The following is a 15,072-nucleotide window of genomic DNA, read 5'->3' as shown; positions in this document are numbered from 1 at the left end:
ACAGACACTGTGCTTATACAGTTAATACACCTTTTATTTATGTCAAAGTGCTCAGCTGGTATTTGATGACATAAATATTTTCAAAGAGTTTTCTGTCACAACAAGAAAGCCAGTACAGCACTGGAGAGATGGTTCAGTGGTTAAAAGCACCTCCTGCTCTTTTAGAAGAGTAAACTGAACCTGAATGAACCTGAGCTAAGATCTGAGCACCCAAATTGGGTGGCTTACACCCAACTGTAACTCCAGCTTTTATGGGATCCAATGTCCTCAAGCCTTTTGTGGTTTGGATATGCTTGGTCCATGGGAAGTGGCACTATTAGGAGACATGGCCTTGTTGGAGGAAGTTAGTCTTTGTGAGGATGGGCTTTGAGATCCTAGGCTCAAGCTCCATACAAGATGGAATAGAGTAGGCTCTTGACTGTCAGGGAAAGACAGTCTTCTGGTGGCTTTTGGCCAAGATATAGAACTCTTAGCTCCTCTAGCACCGTGTCTGCCTGCACACTGCCATGCGTCCCACCATGATGAAAATAAACTGAACCTCTGAAACTGTAAGCCAGCTCCAATGAAGTGTTTTGCCTTTGAACGAGTTGCCTTGGTCATGGTGTCTTCTCACAGAAATAAAGCCCAAAATAGGATAAGCCACCTCAGGCTTTTGGGTTTATTTAATTTAATTTTTTTTTTTTTAGATTTATTTAATTCACATTTACAAGTGTTTTGGCTGTATGTGCACTACATGTGTGCCTGGTACCCAGAGTCCAGAAGAGGGTGTCAGGTTCCCTTAAATAGGTCATTCAGATAGTGGTGGTGGGAATTTGGTCCAGCTCATTTGCAAGAGTAAGTGTTCTTAACCACTGATCCATTTCTCCAGCACCAATCAATAAGATTTTGAATACATAATACTAAATTTAAAAAGCTAATATTTAGAAATGACAAAAAATACTGATTGTATACAGAAGTTAGTGTAATTAGGTGATAAAAATAAATAGTATAATGCAGAAAATGAGTTGCATAAAAATATCTAAATGAATTTCCATCTTGGAGTAGTTTTCTCCAAGCTCACATAAGCCATGAAATGTATGTTCATGGCATTTACGTTAGGAAGCTAGTATCATAGTGCATGAATGAGTTCCTTTTTACCTCGTTTTCTGATGACTTTTATTTTTTTTTCTCTTGTGTTTTTATTGTGGATAGTGTTTGTGATGTTATATTTATAAGATGAAGGTTCTAGGCTGTCCCATGACAGTAGTTAGAATTCACCTGCCTGGGACCATGGGTAAGAGATTCATTACCACATTCATTACCCACTAGGCCCTGGGCTCAGTCCTTATATCAGAAAGAAAATAATTGTCTCAGTAAATTTTGTAAAAGCTAGCATTTCAATATACAGCTACATGTACCTTTGTGTTTTACTGATGTATTTTTCTATAGGGACTTAACTCTGTCTTTACTGCTGAAGTAGTTGCAGACTACCCAAGAGAGTTTAAAGGTCATAGCTCCTGGAATCCTGGCTTAAGGAAATCTCTGCACACGGCTGACTCCTTCATTTGTACTCTTAAGATCTTTTTTTTTTTTTTTTTTTTTTTTGCTTATGCATCATCTTACCAGTTGTGGTGGTGAATTTTCAGTTTATAGAGCAAATTTTAGCAAATATCTGAACAAACTCAGAAGTAAACATTTTTACAGTTTACGAAGGCAAGGGTAGCTGTTTGTATAGAACATAATAAGAGACAGGAAAACGCCACAGGACTCCGCAAGATACACATACACAGTCCTCATATAGCTCATGTATTAATGAGGTTCAATTAACAAATCATTACTAAATTAATCTAGAGGATGGCTCAGTGTTTAAGAGCAGCAGCTGCTCTTCTGAAACACTGGATTCAATTTCCAGCAATCTCATGGCAGTTCAAAACTTTCTGTAATTCATATTTCATGGGATCTGGCACCTGTACACAGACATACATGCAGGCAAAACACCAGTGCACATTAAGAAGAATTAAAATTTTTTTTGGTTGGTAGACTGCTTACCTAGCATGCTCTAAACCCCAAGTTCTCTCCAGCATGGTGTAAGAAAATGGACATTGATGGTACATTGATGGTGTATAGTTACAAGACTTGAGAGGCAGAAGAAGCAGGAAGATTAGAAGTTCAAAGCCATCCTTGGCTACATACTGAATTCAAGGAGACCCTGGTTTTTGGTTTTTGGTTTTTTTTTTTTTTTAAAAGATGGCCAGCAAATAAAGCCTAATGACCTAAGTTTGATCACTGAATCCCACTGTAGGAGGAAGATGTCAAACTTGTCACACTGTCCTCTGACCTCTTTGCTCTCCCTCCCTCCTCACCTCTCATGCATACAAGCAGAGTAATTAAAAAAAGAAATCCAGAGAGGCACACCTGTACTCAGGAGGCAGAAGCAGGCAAATCTCAAGTTCAAGGCTATGTACATAATGGGATCCTACCTCAGTAAATCATTAATCCTGGATTTAGTCAAGGCTCATGCTTGGATCTGAATGAGGTGATGCTTTGGTGTTCTTAGAACAGATTCCCACTTTTTTCTCCTTTGTTTGACAGATGATCTTTTAGAATGCCTTATAGTTTGGATTTCTCTAATTGTCATTCTTAGTTAGATTCAAGTTAAGTGTTTTGACTAGAAAAGGTCTTGTGATCTAGTAGACATTGAGGAGCCTGTCAGGGTTTTTGTTTTTTGTTTTTAGTCAAGCCACATGTTCAAAGCTATGACTTTAAAAAAAAATCACTGCTAAGACTGAAGTTGATCAGGTGTTTGCCATCACACGCACAGTGAGAACAGATGGGTTTTGTGAGGCTTTTTTTCCCTAGAGGAAGAGAGTAAGTGCTGACCTGTTGACACTGGCCATTTTCATTCCTTGGATGTCAGAGGACTTTCATTGAAACAAAATTTTATGTTGGACTGAAGAAAGGGCGCTAGAAGTATGTATGGTCAAACGGAAGACTGGGTAGCCTCCAAACAACATTTATAGAAATTGTCAACAGTATTTGTCAAAGTATTTTCATATGCTGTCACACAAGTGGGCCAGATGCTAGAGAATTTCCAGTCTGTCCCTCTTGGCAGAGAGGAAAGAGGAGAATGCAGCAACCATATCTGGCTTAGCTTCAGGTCCTATTAGAGCATTATTACAGACATACCAGAAATTACACCTGAGCTGTCAGCACATCACTGGCCATGTGGAGTCGCTTGGCTCTTGCCTCTGTTTGCATTGTTTGAGATGGAAAGTACACAAACGGTGTCCCTGGTTTTGTTGGTGGTCAGGGCCCTACTGTCATGGAATTAAGACCTGTAGTCATACTCACTTGTTTCTGTCTATTCACAGTATTCTCCGGAAACGCATCCGAGAGGATAGAAAGGCTACGACGGCTCAGAAGGTGCAGCAGATGAGACAGAGGCTAAATGAAACTGAACGGAAAAGGAAAAGGTGGTTATATTGGCAACCTATTCTCACTAAGATGGGGTTTGTGTCAGTCATTTTGGTTGGCGCTTTGGTTGGCTGGACACTGCTTTTTCAGTAAAATGTCCTAAAAACAGTTTTACCCAGCACCTTTCTGCACTCGTAGCTGACAGTGGTGCATTAATCTCAAGGGTTTGATAGTGAATGCCTCATACTCCAGAAACATTGCGCTAGAGTAGACATCAACCAGATAAGGGGTATTTACAGTCACAAGCTCACCATCTCAGGACTCATCACTGCAGGTTCCTCTGAGACTCAGACTGTCAATGGCTCAAAAGAAAGACAGACATGCTTGTTGAAAACTGTTACATCTTACAGCTGTGTTCACACCAGTATATTGAGAAATCTTTTATCATAAGGATTGGCTTTTGGAGGCTTTCTGGATTTTACCTGCACTTGATATAAGCAATAAATATTGTGTTTTTTTTCTACATTATTAATGGAAAGAAAATATTCTTTAAACAATGTATGTAATGTGTAATGTACTGTTGAAATGGCATTACAACTTTATATGCGTAGCCATTTTAGGGTAAATATATTTTATAAGTACCTATTTAATCTTCCATTTGTAGTTAAATGTACTTTTTAAAGGTTCAATTTGAAAGTCTGTTACCATAGAAAAATAAATTGTATGTTGACTCAATTGTATACTGAATACATTTTTCCCTTTCCTAAACAGAAGTTTGATAGAGGCAGTTGAAACTATGAGCAAGCTATTTCTACTACACAATTTTATTTCCTTTCTATTTTATGGTTTATCTTATTTTGAAAAGGAAAACAAAATTTTTTCTAAACAGAACATTGAAGGAGATTATTTTTTCTGGGATAGTTAAGTGACAGTTGATCAAAACTTAGAGAAAACAAACAAAAAATGGTTTCTGCAGGATGTGGTGGCCCATACAGTGCTCCAGAAGCTAAAGCAAGAGGCTCAATAGTTTGAAGAAAGCCGAAACTACATAGCAAGTTCCCATCCTTAAAGAGGTGGTGGAGGACACATCAGAAAACACAAGAATATTTAATGGCACAAACCTGTAATCTCAGCTCTTGGGAGAGAGAGGCAGAAGCATCACAAGTTCAAGGCCAGCTTCAGCTATGTAGCCGGCCCCAGAGTTTGAGGCCAGCCAGGACTGCAAGAAACACTGTCTCAGAAACTGAAGTGGTTAAAAACAGACAGACAGACAGACAAAAAAAAAAGATTTCTGTAAAGTAAAGCCCATGCATGACTTACACTGTTAATTATTTTTGTGAAAATGTTAATGTAATTACCCAAATGGGATAAATTATGGTTAGTAAGTAAAAGGAACCAGTGTTTTATACCTTTGATTTCAGTTCACTAGACTGAAACTTTGAAGTAAATTATTAATTTCTTCCTAAGTTCAATAAATAGTATGATGGTTTACAAACTTACATTGTCCCTCACCTTTGTAATGGGTATTTTTAAAGCATGACCACTAATAGGGTTTTGGTGGTTTCAAACCCTGCTTGGTGGAAAGGTTCCAAACTACCAGGCCAGCAGCGCTGCTTGATCTTTTGTCTATCATGTAAAAGTGCATCCTAAATCTTAATTACTCTAAACGAGACAGTTAGTTTTAATGCAGTTTGAACACCATTGGTATAGCTAGAGATTATGAATGGCCTTGAGAAGCAGTCTGGAATGTGTTGGCCTCACTGAAAATCTGAAAGCGGGATACAGGTGGCACTGCATAGTAAATAAGATTATATAATATTCATCTGTGCCCTGAGTCAGTATGGCTATGTCCTATAACTTTAAAATGGAGAGCAGATAAGAAGAATGTTTGCTCTTGTCTGTTTAATCCTTTTTAAACATATGCTTTAGAATTAGATGTCTATGGGTTTTGAGCTTTCTAATACTTGTTTGTTTTTCAAAAATGTAGTTTATTATCCTACTAGACCTTATTAAAAATACCAGTTGAAGCCAGACAAGGTGGCACAGTCCTTTAATCCCAACACTAAGGAGGCCAAGACAGGCGGATCTCTGAATTCTAGGCTAGCCTGGTCTATATAACAAGTTCCCAGCCAGCCAGCCAGCCAGCCAGGAGTATACATTGAGACTGTCTGAAAGAAAGCAATACAATTAAAGATAGCCTCGGCTTAAACAACTTCCTATGAGAAAATACTGATGAGGCTTCGAACAGTTCTTCCTTGAAGGATGTGCCTTCTAGAGGTAGCATTGAGCACCACTGCATCTTGGTGTGTGTAATGCTTCTGGGGATTCGTTTGGCATAGAGAACCTTCACTGCTTCTCACCAGGGCCCGCCTTTCTCCTGAGTTTTAACAGCAGACACTAGGCTGCTTTAAATGTACATGGCATTTGGTGACAATGCTCGTGGGCATCATCCTGACCCTGTATGAGATGTGCTGTGCTGGTGAGAAGGTGCTGGGCAGAGAAGGGATGCTAGCAGTTTCTCAGGGTTGAACATCTTTAAACACAGTGTGCATCTGTCTTGGGATCTATTTATTTTAACTAATAGTTTGACTTGAATCAAAAAATTTTTTTTTAATTGAGGAAAGAACAGGCCTTTTAAAAGGGCTTATTATTTACTAAAAAGAACCCTTGATTCCTATTTCTTCCTCCTTGCTATAATGCCAAGGTCAGTGGTCATGCTGTGGTCACGCCTGTGGTTATATATTCCTTACCAAGATTCACCAGGCACTGAGTTATCTCTGCCTCCTGAGTTCGATCCATGCTCAAACCTAAAGTATAAAAGTACACATCTTTTTAAATTTATGTATATGCACTATTTCTCATGTTCAACAGAAACTTTACACATTTGTCAAGTTTTCTATGTCTTGGCTCTTCTATCTTTTTATCCATTTTATTATGTGTTACCATATGTATCAATGAACATGAAAAGGTGTGAAGACATTATTAATCAATTTTTGTTCAAACAGCTATGCTTTGCAGATGCATCAGAGGGAAGAGTCCTAATTCCTGAGCTCATCTTACATTTGCTTGGCTTCTTCCTTTGCCTTAAACTAAAGTTGATGGTATGAATTCAAAATATGTCCCATTTTAAGTTATGACATGGAACAGCCCTCTGGTTTTCATTTCATTTCCTTCTTTGCTTTTAGCAGCAGTTCCCAGGGTGCTGACTACCATTTTCTGCCAGGCACAGCTGATTCCTTTAAAAATATTTCTGGCTAAGTTCTGCAGAGAGACTGGAACCCGATGGTAGTAAAAGTATTGTTTTTGGACATTGTATACAATTCACTTAACAAATATACATTTCCAGATATTCCTGTCAAGTCATTGCAGATTAAAGTTATACATTGCCTTGATTTTTTACTTATTGTTACAACTCTTTATTTGTGGTTGTTGTTTTGAGTAGGTTTGTATATTCATATTTTTTTGTATGTGTGTTGAGATAGTACTTTGCCATTGCCCAAGCCTGGCCTTAAACTCAGCTTAAATGATTTTCCTACCTCAGCTAACACCACAGACACATACTGTTCACACAGCTTTCATATATAAATCTTTCTAAAGAGAATGTTTTAAAACTAGATCTTAAGTCAGATGCCCCTAGATGTGTAGCCTGTCTCTTTAAATGTTCAGATAAGATTTCAAGCCTTAGTCAAGATTGGTTCATACCTCTTTCTAGTAGGGCCATCTCTGGGTCCTGATAGGTAGCATATACATCTGTGCTCCTTAGGGCCTTCATCTGACTGAACTTGAGCTATCTGCTCAGAGCGTGGAACAAAATGCCAATAAACAAACAAATACACATTTTATTTATATGCCAACAGCTAATAAAATCTTTTTGAGGTTCCTTTAGATGGCTTTGTCATAGAATCTTGTGTATACATTTTTTTTTTCAAAATAGAAATGATTTTTTTTTTTGTTAAATTTGTCATTTTATTACTTGAAATGCAGTGGCTTGCTTCCGAGCAGGCCTGTTCCATTCGCCCTTTCCTTGAACTCACTCATTTGAGCCGGATGCCACATTTCTTCCTTGCACTGGTCTTTGGTTTTTACCGTGCAGCAGCACCCCAGGCTCATAGCACCACAGCTGGAGTCACAGCTGTCTAGGATTGTCCCCTGCACGGGCACTGCTCTCATCCACTGCTGTTCTGCACAGAAGCCTGTCCCAGTCAGAGGACTTGGCACATGCCCAGTGGTCTTCCTTCCTGGGCCCTAAGCAGTTACAAGCCTTCTGCATAAGTGCTTTCTCTTACCTGTGGTTTTTTAGAAGATCTATTGTTCTTTCACAGGTTGGGGGGTCGTCCCCCCAACCCCCGCTGTCATTGTCCCAGCACAGTGCCAGTCAGCCAGTGTGTCCAGTGCTTGAGAGGAAAGTTTGACTTGCCCGAGGACCTTTGTGTAAGCTGACATTTAGGATTTAAGGGGCCTAGGCCATCTCTGAGTTCTGACTTTGAAGCTCTGCTTGGTTATAAAGTTCACAGTTGATCCTGAGTAGTGAGGTATGAGGCCATAGGGTCTGCTTGGGTGCATCTGCTTTAACATTCATCTGTCTTGTTTGGGACAGCTGCAAGGAGAATTGCATAAGATTTTTTTTTCTTTTTCTTTACAAAGACCACTTTTAAGAAGTATCGAATTATTTGTAGTCACTTAGTAGGCATAGATTTTTTTTCAGACCCATGATGCTGTTGATATTTTAAATGACTATTTTAAAAAGTCTTTGAGTTTGGAAAGTTCAGGAGAGGAAGCCTTAGGTAAGTTCCTGTAAAGCATGCTTGGCTCACTGAGGTTAGCCCCGGACAATCTCCGGATGCTAGTGTAACTGTCTTGTAGCAAAACAACTTTTAATGTAGTCTGACTTTACCTGTACTATGGGACTAGTGTTTGCTACTGCAGGGCAAACACCCAGCCTTCAGGATATCCACGTAGCTCATTGCTTGATTTGCTAGCCCATTTTATTTTTGCCTTATTAAAAATAAAATAGTGAAGATCCATTCAAGTGAATATAATAGAATTATCTAAAAAGCCTATTTATCTTAATAGTCTTACAAATAAAGTCATTTCTTAGGAGCTGTTCCAATGACTTTCCCCTAATTTGCTACCGTTAAACAGTATTTGTCAGGAAGAAATGAGCTTCAAAAACCACAGTGTGTCTGTTAAATGGCAAATTTATTATTCCTGTGTGTGTGTGTGTGTGTTTTCAACATCTGCCAGCCATTTAAATACTTGATCAGGCTCCCTGACACTTTAGATAATGCCATCCTTATTTTCAGATAAGAAATCGGAGTGGAGTATCTCACCCGTTATCATCCAGCCTATGCAGATAAAGCTGAGATGCAAATCCAGGCTGTGATTTCAGTACCTCCAAGGCTTGGGCTGCTCTCCTTCTGCTAGCTACTCCACTGTTCTGTACTCCAAGTATTCACTTAAAACCAGATGTTTAAGTGGGGAAATATTAGACAGCCCGCTAACAATCCAAAAGAAAAATAATTTTTTAAAAAATTAAGTGGAGGGGAAGAAATACCTTTTAAAATGCTTCACTGCCAGAAAGTTTCTAGGCTGAAGCCCTACTTCATTCCTTTCTGTCACTTTCCACATTCTGTAGTAGTCAGAAGCAATTAACCATTTGGTTCCAGGTTTCCTAATGACAACACTTTGGAGGAGCAGTGTTGGAGAATCAAACAAGACTTCGTAGACCACCACAGGTGCTTGGTAGAGCTGCCTGCCTTTGGAACAAGCCAGTAGACAGGAAGAACCCTTATTCTTGTGATTGGGGAGGGGGCCTAAGTTGTGGAGATCTGACTTATTTCCTGTTTATACGTGATAAAGTTGCAACAGGCATTTACATAGGTAGCCTCTGTGTTGTGTTGGCTGGGGGGGGTGGGGTGGGGGGTATTGGTACAAAAATGGAAATACCTTTAATCTCCCAAAAGGCTTGGCCACCAGCAGGCAGATACTTGAAGTATCAGCAGTGTTCTGCTCTTAATGATCATTCCCTCTGCTCTCGATTATTTGAATGCCCTCCCATGTGCATTAAATTACAGTGAGCAGTCACATTTTACTTAGCATCCTCCTTCCTTCAGGAGAAAATAAAAATGCTGGGAATCTGATTTAGAGGTACCAGCCAACTTCATGTGCAAGCTTTATATTTAAACTGTTTCTAGCAGTGTTACAGTGATTGTCCAAACTGGATTAGACTTTTGCATTGAGATCAAAGTATGGGTAAGTCTAGCACATACAATAAAATCTTGCTATTTCTTGTGACTACTTTATTTTTTTTAAACTTGTCTGTCTCTTAGCATATGTCATTTCTTGAGGAAAACAGGATGGCCTAAAAGATTGAGTGTGTAATTACTGAAGAAGTGAGTCGCAGTGCCTCATACCTGTCTCACAGCCCTGCTTCCATTTGGAAACCTGCCATTTTGGGAAGCACTTGGAGTGATTGGATGTGACATGTTGATTTTTGTTTTGTTGTTGTTGCTGACTTTTTGGCTCAGTGTTAGTTCTTTCATGTTTGTAGCTGTGTACATCTGTGTGTGTGGTGGATCTGAATTGAATAGATGACTTCTCATTTTATGTTTTAGGCCAAGATTGACAGACACCTAAATGTTCATGCCTTGAGACTATTCTGCAGCTATAAATTTTGAACCTTTGATGTGCAAAGCAAGACCTGAAGCCCACTCCGGAAACTAAAGTGAGGCTTGCTAACCCCGTAGATTGCCTCACAAGTTGTCTGTTTACAAAGTAAGCTTTACATCCAGGGGATGAAGAACGCCACCAGCAGAAGACTTGCAAACCCTTTAATTTGATGCATTGTTTTTTAACGTGTATGAACTGTAGAAAGCTGTAAAGGAAACAAATTAGGAGAGACTACTTTGTATTGTACTGCCATTCCTAATGTATTTTTATACTTTTTGGCAGCATTAAATATTTTTATTAAATAGACTATGTTGGTTTGTGTGTGTGTATGTTACCTCAGGACAGCTGGAGTTCAAATAATGAATATTTTCTCATGGGTTTACTCCATTTTTTTAATAGCTAGAATCTGGTATTGAAATTTAAGTCAGTTCAAAATACTACAGGTCACTTGACTTCGGCTGCCCTTCAATAGTCTTCCTATCCTAAGTAATACTGGCTAGGCAAAATCAACAGAAAAGTTACAACATTGCTGTTGTTACTTAGGAAAACATCAGTCTTAGTACTTATGATAGTATTGCTTTGTGGTCAGCATTCAATTCAGAAAGCCCAACAGTACCTTGCAGCTTTTAACATTGTAGTTTTCCTGTGTTGGACAGTGTGTATTCCAAAGCATTTCCTTATGTAAAGATGCCAGAGGTCCCTTCCCACTTTCAGCCTCTGGCTTATTTCCTATCTATTTGCACAGCGAATATTGAGCTCTAAATGTGTTTCAATCGATTGTCAGATGACTATAGTAACACTTGGTAGCTGGAGAAACTCAAACCACACAGTATTCATACAACAGTACTTTAAAGAAGCATATCACAATTTTGCCATTTATAAACACACCTATTCCATCTTTAAAAAAATCTACAGGATTTACCTTATGTGTCTTCTTATATGTATGCCAGATTTATCCTTTCTGAAAAGCTTACTGTCCTGCAGAGTAGCATAGCATGCCGTCTTTCCAGTGTTGGAAAAATTTCCCTTTAATCCACTCTCTTCCTCTCTTGGTCCTCATCCCATTAGCACACCTTCCCCCAGATCTTTACTTATGCTATAGTCATATAAGGCCCATGCAGCTTCTGGTAATGAGACTGTGTACTCCTCACACTCCTAGGCCTCCTTGGGCTTTCTCTCACTCAGTTCTGTTTCCAAAGATTCCATCTTTGGCTCTATGGTCTTAATATACTGACTGTGGATGATCTCTTCTCTGGACAAGTCTAGAGCATACATTGAAGTTGATTGCATGCAATATCTTAAACCCTAGGTCAGATCTCGCTTCAGTACTACAAATCTTAAATCCACATCCCTAACTGGATCCTTAACCTCCAAATTGGACATGACCCATATTCCCTCTGTTCATTTGCTCTGCCTCAGTGTAAACTTCCTGCTTCCTCTACTTAGACTCTGCTTGGTTTATTCACAGGCTGCTAACCCTGTACTCTGACTGTTGCCTTTTGTCCCCGTCTTGGTTTATGCTTCATTATGGTGTGGATTACAGCAGAGACTTTCCTCCAGGTAACGTCTACTGCACATTTATGTCAATCCCCTGCACAGCTTCCCATGGGTGTTGGCATCAGTATGTTTCCTCACTTCTCCACCTTAGTTTGTGTGGATGGGAGTAGGTGGATGCATGCACTCTTGAAGGCCTGAGGAGGACTCTGCCCTAATTTCTCTCTTCTGACTTCCAGGTTCAGTTCCCAGCAACAATGTAATAGCAACCCAGTTCCAAGTGAACCCAGTGCTCTCTTTTGCCCTCTGGTGGCATTAGGCACGTCCTTGGTGCACATATGTACATACATGTAAGCAAAATACAGCTACATAAAAATTTTTTTTTCAGTATAACAACCAGGTTTGATGGTTCATACTTCTAATTCCAGCACTCAAGAGACTAAGGCAAGAGACCAAAGTTCAAGGCTGGTGTGGATTTCAGAACAAAACCTTATTTTAAAAAAAGGTTAAAATTAAGATTACTTTTCTTTAAAGATTTATATATTATGTATACACTGTTCTGCCTACATGTGTGCCTACAGGCCAGAAGGCACCAGATCACATTATAGGTGGTTATTGGCCACCATGTGGTTGCTGGGAGTTGAACTCAGGAGCTCCTGAAGAATAGTCAGTATTCTTAACCTCTTAGCCATCCCTCCAGCCCCAAGATTACTTTTTTTTATTAGGCTTTTTTTTTTTTTTTTTGAAACAGGGTTTCAGCATAGCTGTCCTAGAACTCACTATTATAGACCAGACTGGTCTCACAGAGATCTGCCTTTTCTACCTCCAAAGAGCTGGGATTCCAGGCATGTGCCACCACAGGTTTAAACACTTTTAGAGTGTGAGATATTGAAGAGGAACTGAGTTCTTATTAAAAGTCTTCTGACACACACAACGTGCTGACAGAAAAGGTTGGTTTTGTTGGGGAGGTGGGAACTGTCCTGGGTGAGAATGAGGAGGGGCTGAAGAAACAATGGTGTATTACTGTACACAGGAAGCACTCAGTCTAAATAAATGCTCACTAAACACTAGTCATTAGGACATCAGATTTAGTTCCCAACATGATCATCGATGTGAATATGTGGATAGCCTTAACAGATGCATACTACACATGTAGTGCACTGGCACGCATGTAAACTCCAGGAAAGCCTGTGCATGCTTCATGCACCACTGTGAACATTCATCTTGAGTCGGGATAAGGTGGCACACACCAAGGAGTTCAAGACCAACCTAAGCAACTTTCTAAGTTGGTCAGTCTAGGATACATGGTGAGACTCTGTCTTAAACAATAAACAACAACAAAAGCAAAGGCCCATGTAGGCAGGGCTCATATCCTCATTCTCATGTATACCACACATGCTTCCTCAGATTGTCACTTTGCAGTAATGGCAGAGCCTGCCTTTCCCTACCAGCTTCTCTCACTTACAGACATTTAAATTTTCTTATGTCCTGTAGTCAACAATCCACCTGGTGCAATATAAGCACCTCACATGTATAGGTCTGACAACTATTCCTGAGGATGGCACTTCAGGATCAAGGCTGAGTGCATGCCACATGCTGGCTTTCAGGGCCTTCCCCATTCCTGTCTTTGCTCTGGAAGACCCTTCAAGGATCAGACCTGCAAGATCCACCACCATTCTCTTCCAGGGGAGTTTAGCTTTGGGGAATTCCCCACAGAAAATAGGAGAATGTTTTAGTAATGTATTTTATAAAAACTGTGAGCTAAAAACAAAAAACCCCACAAAGCTGAGCTGGGCATGTGGGACACACTTTTAGTTCCAGCCTACAGGCAGTAGAGGCAGGTAGAGCTCTCTGAGTTTAAGGACAGTCTTGACTTCCAGAATAGCCAGGACTACATAGACTCTTTGATATAGGAGAATGAAATGGACTCAGAGCAAGACCACTCTGAAAAGAGGTGATGGTGGCATAGACCAGCATCAGTGCAGGTTGGCAGCTGTCCTCAGGTGTGAACACAGTGAGAATCCCCCCGGACTTCCCCAAGACAAGACTGAGGAGGAGCAGGCTACACAGCATGCAGGGCTACGGTGAGATGTCTGCTTTCATGTCTAGGATATACACAGATATCAAGTGTAGAAAGCAGGGGAGAATGAACAGAATTACACATTTTAGAATCATCTGACAGAGTCTAAAGACAGAAACCTGAGAAAGTAGAAAATTAAATTTCATTTCATTTCAAATACATATTGGAAAATGTGTATTAACCATTTCAAACCTTACTGAATTTGAGAGATCTGGGACTGTCATTACTATTTTTTTTTTTCTATTTTTAATTGTGAACTGATAACTTACATTTACATATATTGATGGGTACAAAGTGAGGTTATCATTCATGAAAACAGTAAATAACTCAAGCCAGTTATGTATCCATCATTCCAACTACTTCTCGTTTTTATGTTAAGAATATTTGAAATTTACTTTCAACAGTTAAATGTATAGCACAATACATGGTCACATTCATCATATGCAGTGTACGTCAGAGAAAACCACTTCTCCTAATTGGTAATCAACTCCTGACCCTCCTGTGTCCACTTCCTAAGTGCTGAAGTTACAAGCTTGTGTCACCATGCCTGGTTTCAATGTTTGCTTATGTCTCTCCACCCTTTCTCTTCTCAGAGAGCAGTAAGGAAAATTAGGTTCGAATCCCAAGCTACTCCATAGCAAGGTTTAGAGGAGGCTGGACGTTTTATCAGTGACTTCTAAATCTTTCTCCTAAAACTGAAACGAAGTCCTGCAATGGTGGGGAAGAGTTTGACTGTCTGCATCCAGGATAACAGCTTTGGACAGACACCTGTGCCCTCAGAACTCATCTTTGGGTCTACTGAGCTCCTAGTAGGAATGACACAGTCAGGGTGCTTCTCATGTGTTCTTCATATGCCTGTGTCAAGAAGGCAAGCCAGAACTCAGTTCTCTTTCCTAACTTCACCCAGGCTACTTGACTGAGCAGCACAGATGGCTCTCCTCAGGCCATAGTTCTGAATGGCATGGAATCCATTCCCTTAGACTCCCTGTCTGCAAATCTAGGTTGAGCTGTTCTGAACTCTCAAATGTCCTCAACATAGTTATGGCCAGAAAGGGCATGGTGGATTTGCTGTGCTTTCTAGGGAAGTAGAGAGAGCTGCTCTGTGGGGCTTGAACTTATGTTGCCAAGCTTGGCAGCAAGGACTGTTCTATCAAGCTAGACTTGATAGCTATTTTTTTTACACTAAGTTCTCATAATTCTTCTGTATTTGTTAAGATTTGCTCTGTAGCATGGAATATAATCACTGTTAGAGGATCCACAGGCTGCTGGCAAGAGGTGTATTCTTTCTGTTAAATGCAAGTCTGTGGGGTATCTGTTAAGTCCATTGGGCCTATCATGTAGCTTAACTCTAAAGTTCCTTCATTGGTTTTGTTTGGATGATATACCAAGAGATTAACAGCAAAATACTGAAATTGTCTACTGTTGTTCTATCAGGA

At 39.8% G+C, this 15,072-nt stretch overlaps 1 protein-coding gene across 4 annotated transcripts in view; it reads left to right on the top strand.

Moving 5' to 3' along the window:
• The window catches only part of PTPN2 (protein tyrosine phosphatase non-receptor type 2), a 60,834-nt gene extending 50,528 nt beyond the window's left edge, over nt 1-10,306 (top strand). For 2 of the 4 annotated variants that reach the window (XM_080920407.1, XM_080920405.1), the window contains 2 exons: nt 3,351-3,452; nt 10,008-10,306. In XM_080920407.1, coding sequence (XP_080776533.1) covers nt 3,351-3,452; nt 10,008-10,029 — 124 coding nt within the window. In that variant the 3' untranslated portion in view covers nt 10,030-10,306. Of the gene's footprint in view, nt 1-3,350; nt 4,837-10,007 lie in introns of those variants that run through there. The other 2 variants (XM_080920406.1, XM_080920404.1) reach the window with 1 other exon arrangement.
• The last annotated feature ends 4,766 nt before the right edge of the window (nt 10,307-15,072 follow it).

Source organism: Micromys minutus (genome assembly GCF_963924665.1).
Source record: "Micromys minutus genome assembly, chromosome: 8".
NCBI lineage: Eukaryota > Metazoa > Chordata > Mammalia > Rodentia > Muridae > Micromys > Micromys minutus.
The sequence above is the reverse complement of the archived record's forward strand: the minus strand, read 5'-3'. Positions and strand labels throughout refer to the sequence as shown.